General features: G+C 44.6%; 1 protein-coding gene and 1 long non-coding RNA gene across 2 annotated transcripts in view; one reads left to right on the top strand and one right to left on the bottom strand.

Moving 5' to 3' along the window:
- Positions 1 to 18,311, top strand: part of SH3BGRL (SH3 domain binding glutamate rich protein like) — a 37,622-nt gene extending 19,311 nt beyond the window's left edge. Inside the window, exons 2-4 of the mRNA XM_037408603.1 lie at positions 6,609 to 6,794; positions 10,062 to 10,142; positions 14,362 to 18,311. Of these exons, the coding sequence (XP_037264500.1) occupies positions 6,609 to 6,794; positions 10,062 to 10,142; positions 14,362 to 14,394 (300 nt within the window). The 3' untranslated portion in view covers positions 14,395 to 18,311. The remainder of the gene's footprint in view (positions 1 to 6,608; positions 6,795 to 10,061; positions 10,143 to 14,361) is intronic.
- On the bottom strand, positions 17,084 to 20,609 carry LOC119157581. The gene is made up of 2 exons (XR_005107581.1): positions 20,330 to 20,609; positions 17,084 to 19,768 (listed from the first exon to the last, which is right to left on the bottom strand). It is a non-coding gene; the product is annotated as an uncharacterized LOC119157581 (long non-coding RNA).
- Positions 20,610 to 20,765: the final 156 nt, after the last annotated feature.

The raw sequence follows: 20,765 nt of genomic DNA, 5'->3' as shown, positions 1-20,765 counted from the left end.
TGCCTACTGGTTTCCCACCCTTTGTCCACTGTTGACAGTGGATGGTGACCACCAGCACCACCGTAACTGACACCTCCTGATTTTTAAGCTGATAGGGGGGAAAAAAAACAAACTGGCTTGTTCATACAAATAAAATCAACAAACACACTTCATACAAAAATCTGGTTCCTTGAATATTACAGTAAAAACAAAGAAAACTGATGGAGGCCCAGGACCAAGCCTGCTCAGAGGTGTTTTGTCTCTGAAGGGAGCCCTGCTGTAGTGTCCTGAGGGTGGAGAACAATTTTAGGGGGCTGTCAGGAATCTAGGACATTTAAATACATAGCTGAACTGCTGTGCTGTTTAACTCCTACAAATTACATTGTGCTAGGAGGTGAAATGACAAGCATTTTGCAACTAATTTGCAAGTATTAACTTCTGCATTAGCAACACACATGAGGAAGACATTACCCTTTTAGAAATCTGATGAGAAATACCAGAAAACCCCCAAACCCAACCAAAACCCACCCAACTTTTTTTTTTTTTTTTTTTTTTTTTTTTCTTCAAAAAATGGCTGTGAATTGCTGTGGTGTTAGCCAGCCGCAGTGGCAGAGGTGGTCAAGTCCTGAAGTCAGTGTTCAGCTCAGCCTGTGGGACACCCTGTGGCAAGTTAATTTGTCTTGGCAGCAGTGCAGCATTCCTTGTGCTGCCCTGCTCCCTCCAAGGAAAACCATTTTCTGGATATTTTCACCTTGGCTGAAATGAGTGAAAGGATGGCACTGCTGGCTGCCACTGGGATTTGATGAAGATTTCTTATGCTGCACTCTGCTGTTTAAACTTGAGTTCATCAGTCTTCAGAAAGGTACTGAACCATTGTAAGAACTGATGGTTACAAGTCTGGCTACAAACAGTAGCATCATCTGGGGATTGGAACTCTTTCACCTTTCCGCACAAAGTGGATACCCCCTGTGGTTTAAAGAATTGCCCCCCTAATGATGAAACAGCTTGTTTGAAATCATCAGTGGCTTGAAATACAACTGTTTTAAAGATGTAGTTGGTTTTCCTAATCTAGAACCCAGAAGGTTGGAATTGGAAATGGTAAAAAACCCTTTTAAAGCTGGTTTTGTCTTTAAACCAAATTGAGAAGTGTGCAAGATCTAGATCTGCTGTAAGGTTTTGCTTCTCTGTTGTCCTGCTGCTCCTGGCTGTGAGGTTGGGAGAGGCGGTGCAGGCCACATGTTCACCTGGAGCTGGACACTATAAGTGATGATATAACCATGGCTGGGAACTTTATAGAGGGGGGGAAAATTCCATGGTTTTTTCCTGCATGGAGGTCAGGACACAGGACCCACAGAACTGGTGGAGAACGCCCCATGCCGAGCGCCAGAACGGCAGAGCTGCGGCTGCATTATCGGCATGGGGCAGTTTGTTGTGGGATCAAAAAAGCAGCGTTCAAACTGTAAACTTACTTAGGGTTCCTGTGGTCCATAAATAGATTTCCAAAACATGTCTATTGTCCAACAAGGAATGTATTTATAAACTGAAAAAAGAACAAAACCTAAAAAAAACCCCAAACCCCTCTTGGCCAGCAGTGTAAACTAGACTATTCTTTTCTATGTGTATGGCTGTGTATACAAAATAAGATAGAAACTTCTTTGAATTTCAATAAAGTGTTTACAACAGCTGTTGCCTTGCAGCAGGTAGTGCTAAGAGAGGCTGGCTGTCAGCCAGTTTACAGGCCTGGCTGGAGGTGGGGATGAAGTATTGCCTGCTTGCTGGACTGAGGTCCTGCAGCATCACCCCCTGCCTCCGTTCTGTTTGTTATCTTTTAGTTGAGTTTTTTTTGTTTGGTTGGTTGGGGTTTTTTTGTAATGAGTAAAGATTTGGAGGAGAGAAAAAATCTTGAGTCTAAAATGTTTCCAGCATTTTCTGGGAAGTTTTTCTGCCCACTTAGGGTTGAAAGCTTCATTTTTGATGGACTGTGATTCCTTGGAAAATGTCACCTGTTTTTACTCTTGGCAGCTTTGACGCAGTTTCTCTTGCATACTGACATCATTCACTGATGCAAATTAAACTTCTGATGTACATTCAATTGAGGGACAATACTTGTTCATAACTCTAAACTGCTCATTTTCATAATGTTATTCTGTACACATGCTCTGTTGAAAGCTTCATGTTTTATGATCAGCTTATAACTAGAAAGGAAGAGAATCTTAAAACAGAAGGATATCTTACAAAAAAAAAAATCTGGAAGCATCAGCTTCTGATGTTGCTCATGCAGATTCTGCATGCAGAAGAGTACAGCTTGGTGGTGAGACTTCACTTAACCACCAATAACTTACCATAAAGCTATTTCTGTCTCTGGAACAGACATTGAAAGGCAAAACAAAGTGGAAATAGATTCATTTGGTTAAAGCTTCCCTTTTAACATTATCTTAGGAACATCAGCAAAAAGTATAATGTTTCCACTTGGGTATTTTTAGCTGTTTTCCCCCCGGAATGGCTTGAGAGAGAAGTGTAAGTCAGTGTGTTCAGGCTGAGAAACCAGGTGTGTGTTTCTGGGGTGGGGGTAAAGCCATCTGTGAGCAAAACTGGCTTTCGTGAGAGCATACTTGTTTCCCCAAGCAGGGTAGCAGTGAGCTCCAGCAGGATGCGGCCCTTCCTCTTGGCAGAACTGATTGTGCTGCTCCCCACCCCAACCGTTCTTCTGTCCCTCTGGCTCCATCCTACCTCCACCCCTGGGATTTCACCCCTGTCTCCATCTATCCATTTTGCTTCTTCCATCTGCTCCTGCCTGTAGCCTCTTTCCTTCCTTGTCGTTGTCTACCCATGCCTGTCCTTGATTTCTCTGTTGTTCTTGTGCTTTTGTGTCTATCCACAAGTCCTGCCTCACCAGTGCTGGTCCCCAAGCCTCAGGACCACCCGGCCTCAGCAGTGTTGCTCTCGGCACCCCAGCTCCTGTGCTGGCTGCACACATGTTCCCAGCTCTCCACTGGCACACTCTGCCCTGCAAAATGTGTCGCAAGCACTTGCTGTAAACAAGGATTTTCATGGTTGCAAACTGTGGTTAGCTACAGCTAACAGGCCAAAATAGCCGTAGATATGATAGTTGTTGGCGTAGGACAAGGTGCAGTATCAGGGAGGGCGCTGGCCGGTGTCCATGCCTGCTTTGGTAGCTGGGAGAGGGTTTTTTGGGAAGCAAGTGCTGCATGTTGACAGGCGCATCCTGAAGAAGGGTTCCTCGCTCCTTACCAAACATGGGCAGCAGGAACCATCTTCCAGGCTCTTGTCCTGAGGACAGCGTATGCCCTTTTGATTAAGACAAAATCCCCTGAAGCAGCAGCAGCCGTCTCTTGCTCTATTTTAGGCACTTCCCTCCCAGTGGTATTCTGCTGCCTGAGATTAACAGAAGTTTTCTAAATAAAATCCCATAAAATAATGCAGTCTGGCAGCTCGGTGTCTGTTCAGCCCAGTGATCGGTGCCGTGTTTTGCTGGAGCATTTAACACTCTTGTGTAAGTGCTTGTCACTGTGGTCAGAAGACTTGTCTGAGGAGCTGGGGGGAAGACATCATCTCTTTAATCTTCCAACTTGTTTTTTTTTCCTTTGGCCTGAAAACTAGGATTTCAAACTAATATTACTTATGCATCAACACCAGCTCGTTGCTTTTCTTTAAAGTTCTTCAGAGAATTACCTCCTTTGACCACAGATGGGCTGAGAACAGCACAGAGACCAAGCTGTCATGCTTGCCTTCCATGCAGTGCCTTCTCTAGCAGAAAAAAATATATTTCCAGCTTGCTAGCTCTTCCTAAACAAGCAGAGAGGGTTATCTGCTGTGATAGCCCGTTGGAGCTGCGGTCGTGAACTTGGGATCTGGTTGTGCTACCTGTAGCTGAAAAAACAACCCAGACTATCCTTGCTTCATGAAGCTGGGAGAACGAGCAAAAATAGAGCAAAACAGGCAATGTGGCAGTGTACAGAGAGATGTTTTGCATATGTATGTGTAAGAGGAAAACTCTGTTTAAGTTCATCGTATGAAATAATGGCAACATAGGATAGCAGAGGCTATTTTCTTCCTGTTGAAGAAGCATCTGAATGGCTGAGGTAGTACAGCCCTGTCATACTGAGTGCTGCACGAAAGGAGTGGATAGGGGAGTCTGCCTGTGGAGGGGTTGCACTGTAAGCCTGAGCTGAGATGCTGTGAGGAATGTGAGGATGTCTTTATGGCTAGGAGGCAGTTGAATAGTAAAATTGATTTAAAAACTAAAGAGACTTGTCAGGAGATCAAAATGCTAATTGCTGTCAAACTTAGAGCTCTTGTTTTACATGGCAGAGCGTGTAGTTTGATAGCAGATTGGGTTAAAACTTGGTGTTTTTTTTTTCTTGAAAATTCTGGGACATCTCAAAGTGTGTTTTCACTAAGCAGCAGATTTTGGAGTGAGACTGATGAAAACTAGTTGGATCTGGCATTTACAAATGGTGGGAAAAGGTTAATTAAAATGTTACTAGTTTGGGGAAAAAAAATATCTGTTTATTACCAGTTCAGTATGTTGCCTTAGATACTGACTACTTGTGGCCTATGACATACCCACAACCACTGACAGAGGAGTTTACAATTACAAAGATCTTTCCCTTACTTTAGTCCTACAGAATAATTCATGAAGGAAGTGCTTGCCTTTTTTTAACCTCTGAGCTGTATGGCATGATGTAGAAAAACTTGCCCTGACTGTTGCCTCCTGCTGTGACCCCTGTTATTAAAATAAAAGCAAGCGAAGAAATCTCTTACCAGTAGATTAGAGTCTGCTGAGAAATGTTTTTCTATACAGACTGTAACATGAATTATTTCCTTAGAGTGGTATCAAGTTGTCCATTTTTATTTTTAGCCGTGATGAAAATTGGCTAATGCCCAGCAATATTCTTATATTTGAGGGTACAAGAGTACTCACTTATGGAGTTTAGCAGCTCCTCTGCTGATGTGTTGGCCAGACTTAAGTTGGCTCTCGCAGCCCTGGCCAGGTGGCTTCTCCGCTGAAGCTGGGAGCATGTTTTTCCTCTGTCAGGAGGGCAGGGCTGGTCCCCTTTGCACTACACTGAGCTGGATGCAGAAGATCTAGCTATGCAGGTTTTTAAAAAACACCCTACGCTACCCCAGTCCTAGTTTCACCTGGGCCGGTTCCCCTATCCTGGATTGTCGCACAGGCAGCAGGGATGGCTCCGGAGCAGCTGCTCCACGGCAAGGCAGTGGATGGGTAACGGCTGCCGAGGCATGGCGGTCTCCGCCTCGGAGATGCCACACGCTGCTCTCCTGGGTTGCTCTGGAGATGCCACACGCTGCTCTCCCAAACTGCACCCTTGCCGGTTTTGTCCCGTAGTAGCATTTTTCCTACGCGGGACCTCTCGCCCTCCCTGCAGCTCCCGTTCCGTGCGGGGCCGCAGGCACCACATTTAGCTCTCCGTGGCTGGGTGCCCGTGCTGTGCCGTGCCGTGCCGCCGGAGCTGCGTGCTTTCCCTTCACCCTATATGGAGAGGCTGCTCGGGGAGGCTGCTGGCTGACCTGAATTAGCAGCAGTGCCACATCTGTATGAAGTGCTGCTTTTGTTGGACTGAGCTGATCAGGTTAAAGCCGGGCCTTGGACTGGTTTTGTACTGAAGGGAATAATTTGAAGGGAACAAATTTCCCATCAAATCTCATTTTTAATTGTTTGCCAGGATGTGCATGGTTATAATTTCCTCTATGGTGGAAAAGTCATGCAGAGGAAGAACAGACCGTAAGCAGAACATTGCCGTATCAGGAAGTCTGTAATTCATATAGGACAGTAATGAAAACCACCTTTCCTGTAAAAAGCCAGCAGTTTTTGCCCCATAGGCCCTGCTTTCCACTTGGTTGCTGTGTGAGTATGCAGAGGATGGGCAGCATCAGGTGTGAGATCTCATCCGGCCTGTGCAGTCACTCCCTGAGACTTCTGGAGATGAATGAGGACAGGGAGTGCAGGGTCACAGCTCTCCAGAAACCATACCTGCCGCTGCTGAAACCTGGAATGTAGCAGAAGAGGGGGATTTTTTAGTGCAAAGAAACATGAGCCAAAATTGCTGTGGGATCTTGCTGTGAACAACTCAGAGACCCCTGTCAGGAAGTCCCTGCAGTGAGGTGCACAGCCTAGATGGGGGGGGGACAAAAACCTGGACTCTGAGAAGGGTGGGTTGAGACTGTGCTTCCAGAGACGTGAAGGAAGCAGGTTGTATCTCAGATGTCCTGCCAGCAAACTTCACTTAAAAAACAACATTCCCCTGAGTTAACTCTAAAGCCCAACCACCATAGCCTCTGCAAGGTGGCTACTCGCACCTTTGCTTGTGGTTGGAGACCTTTAAGGTTCACAACACTCATGTGTATGCTGATAGTGTCTTTAGACTTCAGCCTATTCAGTTATATAGGAGGCAAGTCAAGGCTCAGATATGGCTCTTTAGAAGATACGTATTTGTTCTAAGAAGTTTCTTACCACTTCCATTTTCAACCTGTTTTGTACCCCCTTGTTTCTGTATTGAACCCTGGAATTGCATAATCAGCAGTGGAAAAAAATGGTTTGACTGATTTTGTTTGCTTTCTCTCCCCTCCTGCCTCTTTTGTGACAGATTAAAAAGCAGCAACAAGATGTGTTAGGTTTCTTGGAAGCCAACAAAATTGAATTTGAGGAAAAGGATATTGCCGCCAACGAGGAGAATCGGAAATGGATGCGTGAGAACGTCCCTGAAGACAGCCGGCCCGCAAGTGGGAACCCCCTGCCGCCCCGGCTCTTCAATGACAGCCGGTACCTCGGGGTAAGCGGTGGCTTCAGGTCTCCATTTCTCCTCCTCTCAGTCCTCTAACTCCCTGCCATAGCCTGTGCTTTGCTGCTGTAATCAGCGGGGAAGGACCTGGCCAGCTCTACGTTCAAGTGTGCAAACCGTGAAGGGTGTGGAAGGTGTTAGACATTTTCCCCTCCTCTTGATCTTTTAATAACAATTGGTTCTTGAATATTCTAGTTCTGCCATAGAGGAGAGATTAAAATTTGGACTTCCTGATTCTCAGATCACTGTGCTGTGTACTGGATTGAGCCTACCACCACCTTGCAGTGTAGATACTTTTTTTTTTTTTTTTTTCCCCTTTGGGTTTTTTCCTCCTCTTTTGGCTCCGAAAGTTTACAGAGTTTTTTAATTCTCATGTTCACCATGATTGTGAACTAACACTTCACAGAAAACCAGTACTGTTGCACCAACGTTGTCTCCTGTAGCAAGTTCAGAGATCTGTTCAGTCTACCTGGGCTTTGCCAATATGTGTGGATCCCAGATCGCTCTGTAGTCTGTTCATCTCCCAGAATAAGTGCTTATATGAAGTGATGTCCGCCACGATCGTAAGTCAGTTTTCTGATCTTTCTTGGGATCAGTTTTAATGTACTGATTGCAAAATGAAGGCTGTTGCGGTCCACTTACTCCAGTGCCTTGAACTGTTTAAAACTCATGTTGCAAATACAATTCCTACTTGTAATTATTTTAATCCTTGATCAAAAGTAAGTTGCCCTGCAGCACTTCTACTCAGCAGGCCATGCTTGAATGATTATTAGATTAACTGTTAATTTTATTTTTAAAACTTAATATCTTCTGAAAAGAGCTCACAGCATGCGTTCTTCTGGTGCTGTGTTGGTTTCTGAGTCATTTTGCAGCCTGGTTCTGTCCTGCAAGGCCTGTAAGTCATAACCTGCTAGTTCTGGACCTTTGCAAGGCAATGCAGTGGCTACTGAAATTATTCTCAATGCGCCAGGAATTTTTCTTGCTTGTAATAAGAGCAGAACTTGAAACATTATCCACAGTGAGCTAATGTACCACTTGCCTCTCAAAATTTTACTGTCGTTGTGACCTGGAAAAAGGTTGATTTGGAGCAACAAATGTAATGATCAATAGTTGCAGCTGAAAGGTGGGAAGCGGCATGTCACAAAAAGTTGAAGATCTCTGTTTCGTTATCTCTCTTTAAAAACAAACAATCAAAAAGAGGCAAATATTTCTGTAACCATAGAATGTCCAGTTGCAACAGTATCACCCTTCCCCCTTGGTGTGTCCCAGCTTTAGGGATGCAAGCAGATCCCTGCGCAGTTGTCCTTTATCAGTGAAACGTTGCCAAATTTCTGTTGCATTGCTGCAGCTGTGCAGCAGAACGGGGCTTTACTATGCAGTGGTGTGGGACAGGAAGAGGAGAAGCTGTGTATGTACCTAGATCTGGATGCTTGCTTATCAGAGATGTTTCTGTTGTATCCCCAACTGCAACCCACAACAGTTCTGAATACAGTAATTTTGGAGAGAGGAGTACAAATGCTTCAGATTGGTTCTTGCTGTGGGTTTATTCATCCCCAAAATTTTGGTTGGTGTCACTCTGAACTTTCAAAGTTCAATCAATTTGTGTAGCTGGATTCAAGTTAGTACAGTTTAGCTTTCAGGAAGGTAAAAGTTAGTTCTGTGCCCACACACTTGAACCCCTTTATGCTTCTATCTGATCTATCTCAAGCATGAACTACCCTGCTTGTTTCATCTGATGCAGCATAACTGGCAGAGGAATGAGCAAAATGACTTTATTGGCCTGTGCACAGCAGGAAGGCTGTAACTATAGATGCCGTGCAAGTTGGCATGAGCCCTGCTCCTTAGTCACAGGCATTCCTTTCCTGGTAGATGCCACAAAGCAGACTGCTGGACTATGTGCTAGCAAGATAAACAACCCCTTTGTTATCAAGCAGCCCCAGTGCCGTCAACAGAAGGGCTTCAGGGAGGATTTAACATAATCATACATGTTTTTATCAAACCAGCACCTGAATGTTGTGTGTACAAATGGAACAAGAATTTGACATCACTGATCTGTAGGCAGCTCGAATCCTCTGTTCGCTGTACTTTCTTCTGTTCCAGCTGCAGCAGCCTCTTAGAGCTGCCCCACTCTGAACACGCTGCTATTTTCAAGCAGCATTGGCTATTTATTGGGTTTTTGCCTACCAGACAGATGGGCATGTGAAGCAGTGTGCCCTCAATGGCAGCTCCCTCCCTGTCTGCAGCCCGAGACTGAGCCTGCTCTGATCTGCTGCTGCCTTGCCCTGGGTTTCTCAGCCAGGACTCCTGCATCAAAACACTCCCCAGTAAAGCCAAAGGAAGCTGGTACTGTTGCTTCAGTTAAAAAGGGAGAGAAGGAAAGTCATAGGACAGATATGTGCTGAGTTTGGAAATCAGAGTGAGTGAAGTACAGTAACTCGGACAGCGGTGGACTTGCACAAACCTGGGTTCGTTTGGTTGGTGTTTGGCAGCTGCTGTTGCTGAGCCACACTGGCATCTTACTTGCTTTTTCCTAACTTAGACAACTAAGCTGAGTTGTTTGTACTCTGTACAGCACTGCATTCTGCCTCAAATATAAGAAAGGGCAGAGAGGGAAGCATTGGTATTCTTTTATTATTTCATTGTTTTTACCTTAATTTTCCTGGGAAGTGGCTGCGTGCATATTTAGAGCAAGTATATTGCACCTTGAATACGATGAACAGTGCTACCCCATTTCCTTTATTTGCACAGACTAATCATTAATGGGAAACATGATGGGAAAAGGTGTATTCTCATTTACAGGTTTAAATTTAACTTTTAACAGGTTTAAGAGTTAATGTCCATAGTTGCATGGTTGCCATTACTAATCAGTAGTTATCAGTGACATCTGGAGATGACATGTTTCTGATGACAAGGTACAGGCCCAGCCCGTTCCCACAGGAGGGACACCCGTGCCAGCCCAGTGACAGCTACCTTGCTGTGGAGGCTGTCCCTCTGGGAAAGGTGGGAGCACCTCACAGCAGCATCTTGTTGCTACAGATAGTGAAATTCCCAGCTTGTCACTTTGCAGACAGTACAGTTCACGGGGTATTAGTGCTAATGTTAAATACCTGAGGTGACACGCTGAATTTTGCATTTGGCTGCAGGAAGGAGTTTGCTCGGTGTAGGTTGGGTAACACACCAAATTGAGCTGCAGTTATTTCTGACAATTCATACTTCTCTCTTTTGTTTCCACACCCCACCCCAACTCCCATGCTGAAGGACTACGAAGCTTTCTTTGAAGCGCGAGAGAACAATGCAGTATATGCATTTTTAGGGTTGACTGCACCACCTGGTTCAAAGGTAGGTGTGCATATTTCTCACATGGAACACAACCTGTATTTTACACCTGGTTCTTCTCTGCTTATAGTAGGATACTTTTGTGTGTTCTCTGACTGCCCCAGTCAGTCTTACCTCCTAGTCTGATGTTCGGTCTCCAGAGACTAACTTTCACGCTTTAACATTGCAGCAACACACCGTTGTTACGTGCTGGTTTATTTGGAGGATGCTGTGTTCCCTGGTGGCATTTTCCACCCCCTCCTTCTACCAGAAAAATTCAAGTGTTTGGTACAGATGCTTTTTTGGTATTCTCACTGCAGAGCCATGATGCTCCTTTTTAAGTTAATGGAAAAGCTTTTGTTGCTTTGGAAAGAAGATCTGGGTCAAGCTTTGGAAAGAAGATCTGGGTCAAGCTATTCACTAGTAATAATTGTCTCTTACTAATGTTACCATTGGATTTTTTTTATTATTTTGTTTATTGTACATGCTTGGAATAAGTCAAAGAGTAGTTAGTATTTGCACTGAAGAATGCACAAGAAATTTAGGTGAAAAAACTTGTCACAAAACTGAAGAGTTATTTCAGTTCAGTGAAAAAACTTCATGCATCTGAAGTTTTGAAGATTTTTGTACTAGAAAATACTTTGAAACCAGAGTCACTGTTTTTGAAAGAATGTGGTCTTGCTTCAGAGTAATTTTTATCTCCAGCTTGTTATCTGAAGACTTGTTTCCCTTTGCCAATTACAAACTGGGTTGCTGCTTTGTGGATGCAATGGGCTGGAATTCTCCCTTTGATTTTGATAGGATGGGACAAGCCTGCTTTGTACGTTTCACTTAGCAGCAGCAGGATCCTCCAGGTCAATTCCAGCTTTCTTGTTCCAATGGATAAACATGCCATTTCCTTTCAACTTCATTCATGTAAGAGTTGAAGGTCATGCTGTGCACATCACTAAGAGACCTAATTTTAAAGGTGGATGATGACCCACCAGCAGTGAGCAGTAAAAGTTATGGGTCAGACTGAAGCAGATTTGGGAGCCAAACTAATTTCTAGCATTAGCTCTGCTAGTGTGAATGGTGAAACTCTGCCTCGTACAGGGTTTCAGAGAGCAAAACCTGTGATATGTGTCCTAGTATCATGGGTCACCAGTGTCCGAAGGCCAGCTGCACACAGTGCAATAGTCACGTTAATCTTACTAAAGTTACTTGGAACGTCTGTGTGGCACTGCACGAGAGTATGCAGGATGGAGCCAAGGAGTGAGAAAGCAGCCCTGAGACCATGGGATGCAGGAAAGCTCATGCATTTCCCCTCACAGTCGAGATCTGGGAAGTGCAGTGGTGCTGGGGAGCAGTTGCTGCTGTAATGAACCAGGTTATCTGTCTCTGTAATGTTTACAAACATTCCTGCTTACTTAACCTGCCAGACTGCAGAAGCAGTCTGCATGGCTAGTAGTTGCTCTCATTCTGTCCTCAGGGGTGCTCGGAGTCCGTCCTCACCCAAGTTAAGGTGAGGTTTAAAAAGAAATGTAATGCAGTTCTCTGTTGCATTTCCGTATTACTTGCTGCAACTTGGGGAGGTGCATTTGAGCTGATGAGGATAAGCTTTGCATAAGTGACCTTGTACCCAGTGCTGTTGGTCTGACTTCTGGTATCTGTCCCACAATTACACAATGTCAAATCAAGCTGATTGCATGCTGCTGAGGAGGAGAAACTGATTTGTAGATGCTGAAATTGGTATTTACAGAATAGCTCCGTGCAGCTTGCATATAATATTGTCGTTAATAACATTGTGCCTGCGTATGCTGCTACAGAAAATGGAAGGAGTCTGGGATCAGCCTGTGTGTGATTGCAAGAGAGGACCTCAACAGCAAACCTCCATTAAATGTCATTAGGAGAGATCTGGAAAGATAGTTGACTCTGAACACAAAGGTCCAGTATTAACGCTACCAAGAAGGGCTCAGGAGTGAGCATGGGAAATGCAAGTAACTGTTCACTGGGCCTGGTGGTTTGGTTTGTGCTTTGGGCACTGAGCGTGCAACTGGACTGACAAACCCAGGGAAAGGGTGGCATTCAGTTTATCTTAAATATACCTGCTTCAAGCAGTATGGGTGGGGTTTAAAGGGAGAGGATTTTGTGGGTTAAAGGCTGTGATGTAAGGACTGAGAACATGCTCAGTGAGGGGCCTTGAGGGAGAAATAAGGACAAGTTTGAAAGAGGGATGGTGTCAGATCCAAAGAGCTGAGGCTTTCCCAGGTAACGTGCAGGAGCACGCCCAAGGAAATTTTCAGGTTTTGAGTGAAAAATTTGAGCTTGACCTTCAAGACAAACAGGTTCGCATGCTCTTTGAGATACTTGTACCCATTTCCCTGGTGATGAGGGAAATACCAGGAATCCTCTCCAGCTTACCAGTGCCTGTTTTGAAGACAAGTACCTTGTCTTGCATTTTCTGGAGGAAAAAAAAAAAAAAAAAGAGCTGGATGTCACTTCTGTAGTGCCCAATGGAGTTGTTACAAAGCCAAAGGAACAATCTCCTCTTTCTTACCTTGCAAAGAATTACATTGTCCTTTAGAGAATATCAAACATCCTTGTTTTTTCCAGGCTTTCTAGTTCTTTTTAATCTTTCCTTCGTTCTTCCCCTGCCTTTTCTGCCATGAATAGATAGGATGCCCTCACATGAGCAGCATGGGTGTGCGGTGATGCCCCGGGCTCTGCTCTTTGACCTGCGACGTGCAGCCAGAGAAGCAGAGCGCAGGCCAGGAGCACAGCAGACCTGAGCCAGCGGTCTGCGCGAGGCTGTTCCCACGCCCCTGGGTTGAGAGGCAGCACAATGCGAGGCGCTTGGGCAGATAGCCAGGAAAACCAGAGTGATCCACCATGTCTAAGATAAGGGAGATATGCATGGTACTTCCTGCCCTGCAGGCTGCGGTCACCCTCTGTGTCCCCTCTTTTACAAGTCTCACAGGCTTCTGGGAAATTCCCTTCTTAGTCCTTCCTCCTCTTGTTTTTTATTTGTTTAGCATACTGGCTTATGTTAGCAATTATTGAGTCTGTTATTGTCAGTATTTCTATGCAGTCGCAAAAGCAAACAACTCCATTATATGAAAGTTGTTTAGCAGATGTTGAACTTTTTCCTTTAAAATAAACCAACTGTCCACCCTGAAGTGCTACAGTGGGACTCTGTTCATCTTCTTGTAGGCCATGTTGCTGCTAACAGGTAATAAATGAATCTTCAGTAACAAGTACACTTGTAGAAACCATCTTCCGAAAAAAAATCCTTTTGTATTTCTTCTGTTGTCATTGCTCCCGTTTGTGACCATCTTACAAAGGCTAAAAGAAAACTGCAAAATGCAGGCTGTTATTTTTTAATGTTCCTTCTGAAACATCCTGAGAATTGTTAAGAGGTTATCTGGTATGTCTGCCTAACTGCTTTAGCTGTTCCTTCGTCTCAGAAGCTTCATAGGGATGTTTTCATGTAGCCGAAGGCACCTTGAAGAGGTGTGGGTTGGGAGCCCTGGGCATGGGGAGCTGGTGGCAGGCAGGAGCTCCCCAGGGAGCACATCCTGCTCAGGCTCGCTTGCCTCTGCAGCAGGGAGCTGGCACATTACTTAGCAACGCGTGTGCCAGGACAGACCTGCTGCCAGCCGGGGACAGGTCTCACGCAGTGGCCTTGTGCTGGAGCGGCTCCGGGCTGCGTCTGCCCAAGGACTGGCAGGCTGCTCTGATCACTGTTCTGGAAGGCAAAAGCAAAACGCTGGCTTTTGGCTGTTTGATAGGGTTTGGTTCAGAAAGTAAAGTGCATCTCTGCTGAGACCTTTTTTTTTTTTTTTTTTTTTTTTTTTTTAATGTGGGGGCTTTTATTAATTAAGAATTCATTTTCCTTTTAACCATAGTTCTCTAAATAATCTTTGATCTCTAAATAGTTCTTGTGTCCTAATGTGAAATGAGGCATCACTTGTTACATCTGATCTTCCTTTGTTTTAAACTTTTATGGTCAAAACTGGCTGTGGGCACAGGCTGGAATATTCCTGTAGGTCCTACTTGAGCTAGCTCAGAATTGGGGCTAAAGCCAGCACCGTATGGGCCTTGTTTTATAATGTCATCACAGGCAGCGAGGTCTCTCTACTGAGTTGGGTTCAGTGCTACTCACTTCTTAATCACATACTGCTGCAGTTTTTGTTACATCATATGCAAACACAGATATGTAGACTCATAAAGTACTAATATGTGTAATTCTCTTCTGCCGTTTCAGGAAGCTGAAGCACTGGCAAAGCAGCAAGCATGAATTTCAACTGCCTTAAATGTTCTGTAAAGGGAATTTCCACAGCTTTTTATAAAATAGTACAATTGTCTGCTTCAAGAAACGTAGATGTGATTTCTAACATATGATTGGTGCTTGCAGCATTCACCATACATAACACAGATTTGAACACAAGATGAAAATGTGAACATAAAGGTAGAGAGCATGGAGTGTATTATTACAAAGTTGGAAGCATAGGAAACTGAAGCAATTAAGACATGAATGATTTCCATGTAGTTTAAACTGTCTTGGCAATCCGTCCATTTTGTGTAAACTTAAAGAAACTATTTTAGTACTAATAATACAGATGGGGTTATACCTAGAGGTCCAACTATTTAAAATATGGAAAACAGCATCTAAACCCTTGTCAGATACTAACTTTAGTGCCTGAGTTGCCTCAAAAATGTTACTGAATTACACAGTAATTCTTCAGTGTCTTTTCTGGTTTCAGATGAAATTGTAGGTGGTATTGTGTAGTACAGCCATTGTAGTCACTTTTGGAAGTTGTGTTTGTTCTTTTGTAGAATGGATATTTAAGATTTGTATTGTAACACACTGTACAGATGATTAAAACAAAAATGCCATGTAGTTCTCATCTAAGTGATCCATGTGGGCTCTTGACAAAAAGGGATTTCAGCAATGGACAGCCTTTGCATTGGCAAGTTCATCACCCAGCTGCCTATGCATGACTCGGTGACCTGTCTGTGTGCAAGATTCAGCCACATATGCGCTAATTCCCAGGCAACGTTGCAAATAAGCCAAAACGGCCAGAAATGGCATTTCCTTACCTGTGTAAGGGTGAAAGCCTTTAATGTATTTCTCTGCAAAAATACCAGTTCACACTGCTTATAGCATTAGGCATATTACTGCATGTTCAAGTAGTCATTAGATTCATACAGCATTTTTTCAAATGAGGAAACGTTTGAATAGTGAGAACTATTGTAATTAAGCAAGACTTCTTAAGGCTTAAAAACTTTTTTTCCATTGTTATTGCCATATCATGAAGCTGTTACAGGAATTGCAAATCTATTAAAATGTCTTGTATTGGTGAATTTACCACGTGCAATATTAACCTGTCGGTTCCCCCAGTGCTTGTGAGATAGCATGTATTTCTTGGCTATATTCTACAAAAATAAAAATAACTGCAAGTGCTCTGAAGGGTAAGAAAAAGGTTTTAAAAGTGTGTGGGTCATTTAAAATGAGTTTGCACCACATAATGTACTTATTCCCCAAAAGCATCAAAACACAGTAAGAAAGATAATTAGTTCTTGCTATAGTTAAAGGATCATTCTAATAGCTCTGTGCATACATATCTTGCTTTTTTTTTGCTTTATGACAACAGAAGCAGGTGGTACAGATCAGAGAAAGCCTGCAACGCATCATTGCTGTTTGGTTATTTTACACTGATGCTGTAAAATGTATACAGAGCTTTTTAAATACTTTCTGAAACAGATTACAGTTCATAGTTTTGCAGGCTGAAATTAGGAAGCGGATAAAAGTAAAAACTTATGTTTACAAAAGTGTTCCAAAGTGCAGTAATCAAGTGCTTCCCTCGCCAACATTTCTTAGGGGCTTTTGCTCCACTTTTGTTCACTATAACTGATGATTTTGTCAACATTTGTTAGAAAAGAAATGCAACTAGTTGCTTTGGTAGGAGAGCAGCTCTGCTTCTACACAGCTTGTGATGAAACAGTCACAGACGTCCAAGAAAGCAGGATCAAGCACGGAGCCAAATTCCTTAAAATTACATTTAATTGATGTTTTATCTTTGCTGATTTGGGAGCCTGGGAGTCAGTTTGAGGCTTGTGCTTACAAAAGCCAGCGCAGTACCACAAGGGATAGATTACTGTTGCCTTACCTTCAAGATTTAACACATGCATTTGTGCTTTTTCATTAACAGGCTTTATCAGTAATTACTGCAATTTTGTGAAATTTATTTGTAAGATCTTTTGGGGATGGAAGCTAAGTTACGTTTTAAATCCATTGTCTGGTTTTTGTTGTTTGTTCTGATTTAGTCTGTCCCAGACGAGGTGATTTTTCTTTCTTAATATTGGCTTTGTCTTTCTCTGTGTCTAAACTAGTGGTCAAATTTTTGAGAAAGTAAGAATACTAAGTGAAGTCTTGCGAAGAAATTGGAATTTGACACACAGGTCGCTATACTCATGCCAATTTGCTGCGTTTCCTGTGTAAGGAAAGTATGGTGTAAGCTTTGTGAATTACAGTAATTATTTTGGAGCAGCTGTAATTGAAAGTTGCTGCCAAATTCTGTCAGTTCAGCGACCCAAAACATTCTGAAACTATGTCAATCTCTGTTTCTGATGGTCAAGAAAATTGCCCAGTTTAAGAAAGCAGAGTCACTTCCCTCATCTGGTCTCCCCCCTTGCCATATGGTAGCGTTCAAACTGTATCAGCATTCCTAAGAAAGCTCTGTTGAGACAGACTGAATTATTTCTTTGTCTGGGGAACAAGGCACCGACACAAACTGAAAACCACCGAAAGTAGCTCTTTGTTGTGGGACTGCTTGTAAACCTTTCATTTTGATGCGGATATCTTGCATGAATTTAGGAGTGCTAGGAATCTGTTGCCTATATGCTGGTTTTCTGTTTCCTATACCTGTGTTAGTTTAATGATGGGCACAAGAACTGAGTTTGTTCTTTTTTTGTTCTCCGCGCCCCCCCCCCCCCCCCCCCATGTAGAAGGCAGGCATTGAGGATTTAACCTGTATATTAACCATTCCTTTATCATTCCAATAAAACTGTTTTAGAGTGCTTTCTGACATGATTTACTTGTTTGCATGTTTTGTTCATGGTTTGAGGTGGTCCCCTAAGTTGAACGGAGTTTTCAAATGAAAATTTTTTTAAAAGTACAGGATCTATTCAACAGAGCGAACATAATGCATCTGCTGCTGCTGCATGTGAACTCTCTTGGGTTGGATCTCTCACCTGTTGCAACTAATGGGTGTTGATTACATCAGATACACCTACCCAAAATAGTCATTGGAGGTTTTGGGGGTTTTGGGAGAGCGCTGACTACACTCCCTAATTAACCCGTTTTTCCTGCTCTTGCCCCAAGGCAGGTACAAACTGAAAGTGGACAGGGCAAATCGGCTTCGCCCCATGCCTGCAGAGCTTGCCAAACAGTCTCAGTTGCTTTTTTTGCAATGCGTAATTAATTAGCTTTATGCTCACAGCGGGGAAACTATGTTATTTAGTATCTGTGTTGCCGGAGGGCAGTGTAGGAAAAATTTTTTAACTAAAACTATTCACTTTTACCTCTATTTGCCTGGTAGATCCAGCCAGGTGCATTCTTTTTAAGCTTTGCACCACCTACATCTGTAGAGCTACGGAAGGTGCATCCGCAGCTCCTAAACTGCACTAGGATTGACTTGCCCAAATCCCAGACTTCAATTCACATCCTCTGAAGGAAACCAATAACTTAATTCTTTAAAGAGTGGTTTCAAAAAAGCTGCTTGTTTTGCCATTTATAGGATCAACTTTTTTCTCTCTGACCACCTCAAGCACAACCGAGAACTGTCAGTTACACCGATGTCATCTAATGGTGTTTGTGGCTTGTCTCTCATGCTTAATTGCCCTTTAGTGTCTTAAAAAATGGTCCATAATGTAAGATAGGGAAAAGGGCTTTTAATGCCATTTCTAAATCACGGGTAATCCCATTTACTTTCCTTGTATATGCACTTCACTTGTATAACTCAGAAAAATCTCTGGTTTTCCTGTTTATAAAAAAAAAGTCTTAAAAAGCCCAATTTGTTATTCATTAATGTAAAGCTCAATACAAATACTTTTCAGAAATCTGTTTGAAAAACAAACCACGTGTGCGCATATGTTTACTTGCTGTTTCAGTTTACAATGGTGTGCACTGTAATAAACTTTTCTACCAACTAATGTGGGATTTCATTAATTTCTTGTTTAATATTCTTAATCAATATGACATGGAACATTCTGTAAAGTCTGATTGTATCGTTCAGCTCCTGTTGCGTGGATTTCAAATACGAGAAGTGTCTTGCAATACAAATTGGAGGTGTGCATAGTGGAGATGGGTGCCTGCTAGCCCCTTACTGAAGACTCTTCGTTCAGCAGGGCAGCTCAGTTACCTTCACAATGCCCAGAATGTGTTACCGTGAGGTACAGTTGCAGTCAGCACAAGCAGGTAACAAGTCGCTCTTGAGCACCTCGATTGCTGGTAGGAGGTTGTGTGTATTATGTGTGTGTGTATACATATATATACACACACACGCTGTAAGTAAAGATCTGTTCTGTGGCTTGGTTTTCTGTTCGGGTTTATTTTTTTAACATTAGAAAAAAGTATTGGCCAGTCCTGTGCACTCAGGCACATAGTTCGAGAAATACAAAAAAATAAGACTTGCGAAGCACAACGTAATTTTTTTTGGACTAATTTAAATCTATCAATGTAATAATAGATTCAGATTGATCGGTAACCTGTGTTAAGAACTTTTACCAGACCAGATCTCTCCTGTGTTTTCCCCATTATGGTAAGAGAATTTTAATAGCCAATTTAAAAAGAAACTCGAGACAGCTCATTACCTGGGACCAAGCCATTAACGTTTCCTGACTTAGCGTTTTCCTCTTTTGCCATTCTTGCTTTTTCAGGATTTTTTGTGTGATGCAAATACAACAGTGGGAGAGCCTGCACAATACTGCCTAGAGAGGTATTCTGTGTTTGCATCTCCCCAGCCTCTGATGTCGAGCTGGTTCAAGGGGAAAGCAGAAAATGAAGGCATGTACTCGTTGCTCCCATCCATACAGCCCGTTTCTGATCCGAGTACTGGCACTGCATTTCTTCCATGTTACTTTCTTTTCCCCTTTGTCACCGGGATCATGACAGCATCTGCGCTTGTTCTGGAAATGGATTACACTTAGTGTAGAAAAAAAAAAAAGATCCATGAAACGCACCTGAATTTGTACCTACACAAAATAATCCCACTCAAATTACTTGTACTGAGCTTCCCACAGAAGTAGTCTGTGATTTGTCTAAATTATGTGATCTTGGTAGAATGTTTTAGATTTCAAAATTGTTAATAATGAACTTTTCTATCAGTAACAATTTTGAACTGTTAGTAAACTTTTGGAAAAACTCTGGAAAATGCAATAGGATTCTAAAAGCTTAAAGCGATGAAGTAATCACTCTTGGTACAGGTGGTGAGCACTGTTGCTGTAAATAATGAGTATTCCGTGTAAAATACGTGTAGTATGCTGCATTTGCGGAGTATCAGAATTGGTTCTATCTACAGTAATCCCTTCTCTCAGGTTGGTTTATTGAAGGCATCTTCAGGAACTTTGAGACTTCCATTTTCAGTCACTTGGTGTAACGTCTCAAAATCCTTTAAAAAAACCCACAGCCAGCAACATCATTAATATAATGTCAACTGCAGTACAATTCCCCTCTCACTCCAATCCCTTTTCGAGCCCGCTCCCAGCAGGCAGGGCAGGTTATTTGTCGTTATGCAAACAGAACTGGACCAGGCACCGGCATTAAACCCGGATTCACGTCCGCCGGGGCCGCCCTTCCCACCGCCTCCGGCTGCGGGGCCCGGGCCGTCACCCGCCCGCAGGCCGGGGAACTCGCCCCGCTGCTCGGTGGCGCCCAGCCCCGAGTGCCTGCGGCCTCCCCTGCCGTGCCGGGGTTCGGGCTGGGCCGAGCGGCCGGGGCTTCGCCGCCCCCCGCGGCCCCGCCGGGGGAACAGACCGTCATGGCGGCCGCGTCCCCCCACCGGCCGCCGCCTCGTGGCGTTGCTGCGGCGGCAACGAACCGCCATACAGCGACTGGGCCCCGCCTTCCCGATTGGCCGCTCCTCCTGTCAGTCAGCGTGAAGACCCGCCCTCCCTCGGCGCTGGGGCGGCACGGCGGGAGTGGGGTGGGCGCGGGCGGCCTGTTCCGTTACCGTGAGGCGTGCGGGGGCGGCCCCGCCGCCGGGAGCGCCGCTCTCCCACTCCTCTCCGCAGCGTTCTCCCGGCGGCGGCCTCGCCGAGCGCGGGCCGCCGCCCTCCCCTCGGCGCCGGGGCCCGCCGCAGCTGTGCGGCCCGGGGGAGGCGCTCCGGACCCGCCTCCCCGCGGCCTTGGCTCCCCGCGGCCCCGCCGTGCCGCCCGCCCGCCGCGGTGTGGGGGGCTGGGCTGCGCTGTGTTCACGAAGCACTGCGGCCCCCCGGAGCGGCGGCCGGCCGAAAGGCCGTGGGTGCCGGCAGGTGGCGGCGCAGGCCCGCGGTGCGGCCGGGCGGGGCCGGGGCTGCGCTCCGTGCATCGGGCGCGGGAGGCGGCGCCGAGGAGCGGCGGTGGGGCGGGCGCGTGTCCGGGACGTGCCCGGGAGCCGCTGTGCCGGG

This window comes from Falco rusticolus, chromosome 14, assembly GCF_015220075.1.
Source record: "Falco rusticolus isolate bFalRus1 chromosome 14, bFalRus1.pri, whole genome shotgun sequence".
Classification (NCBI taxonomy): Eukaryota; Metazoa; Chordata; class Aves; order Falconiformes; family Falconidae; genus Falco; species Falco rusticolus.
This window is presented reverse-complemented; position numbering and strand designations above follow the sequence as displayed.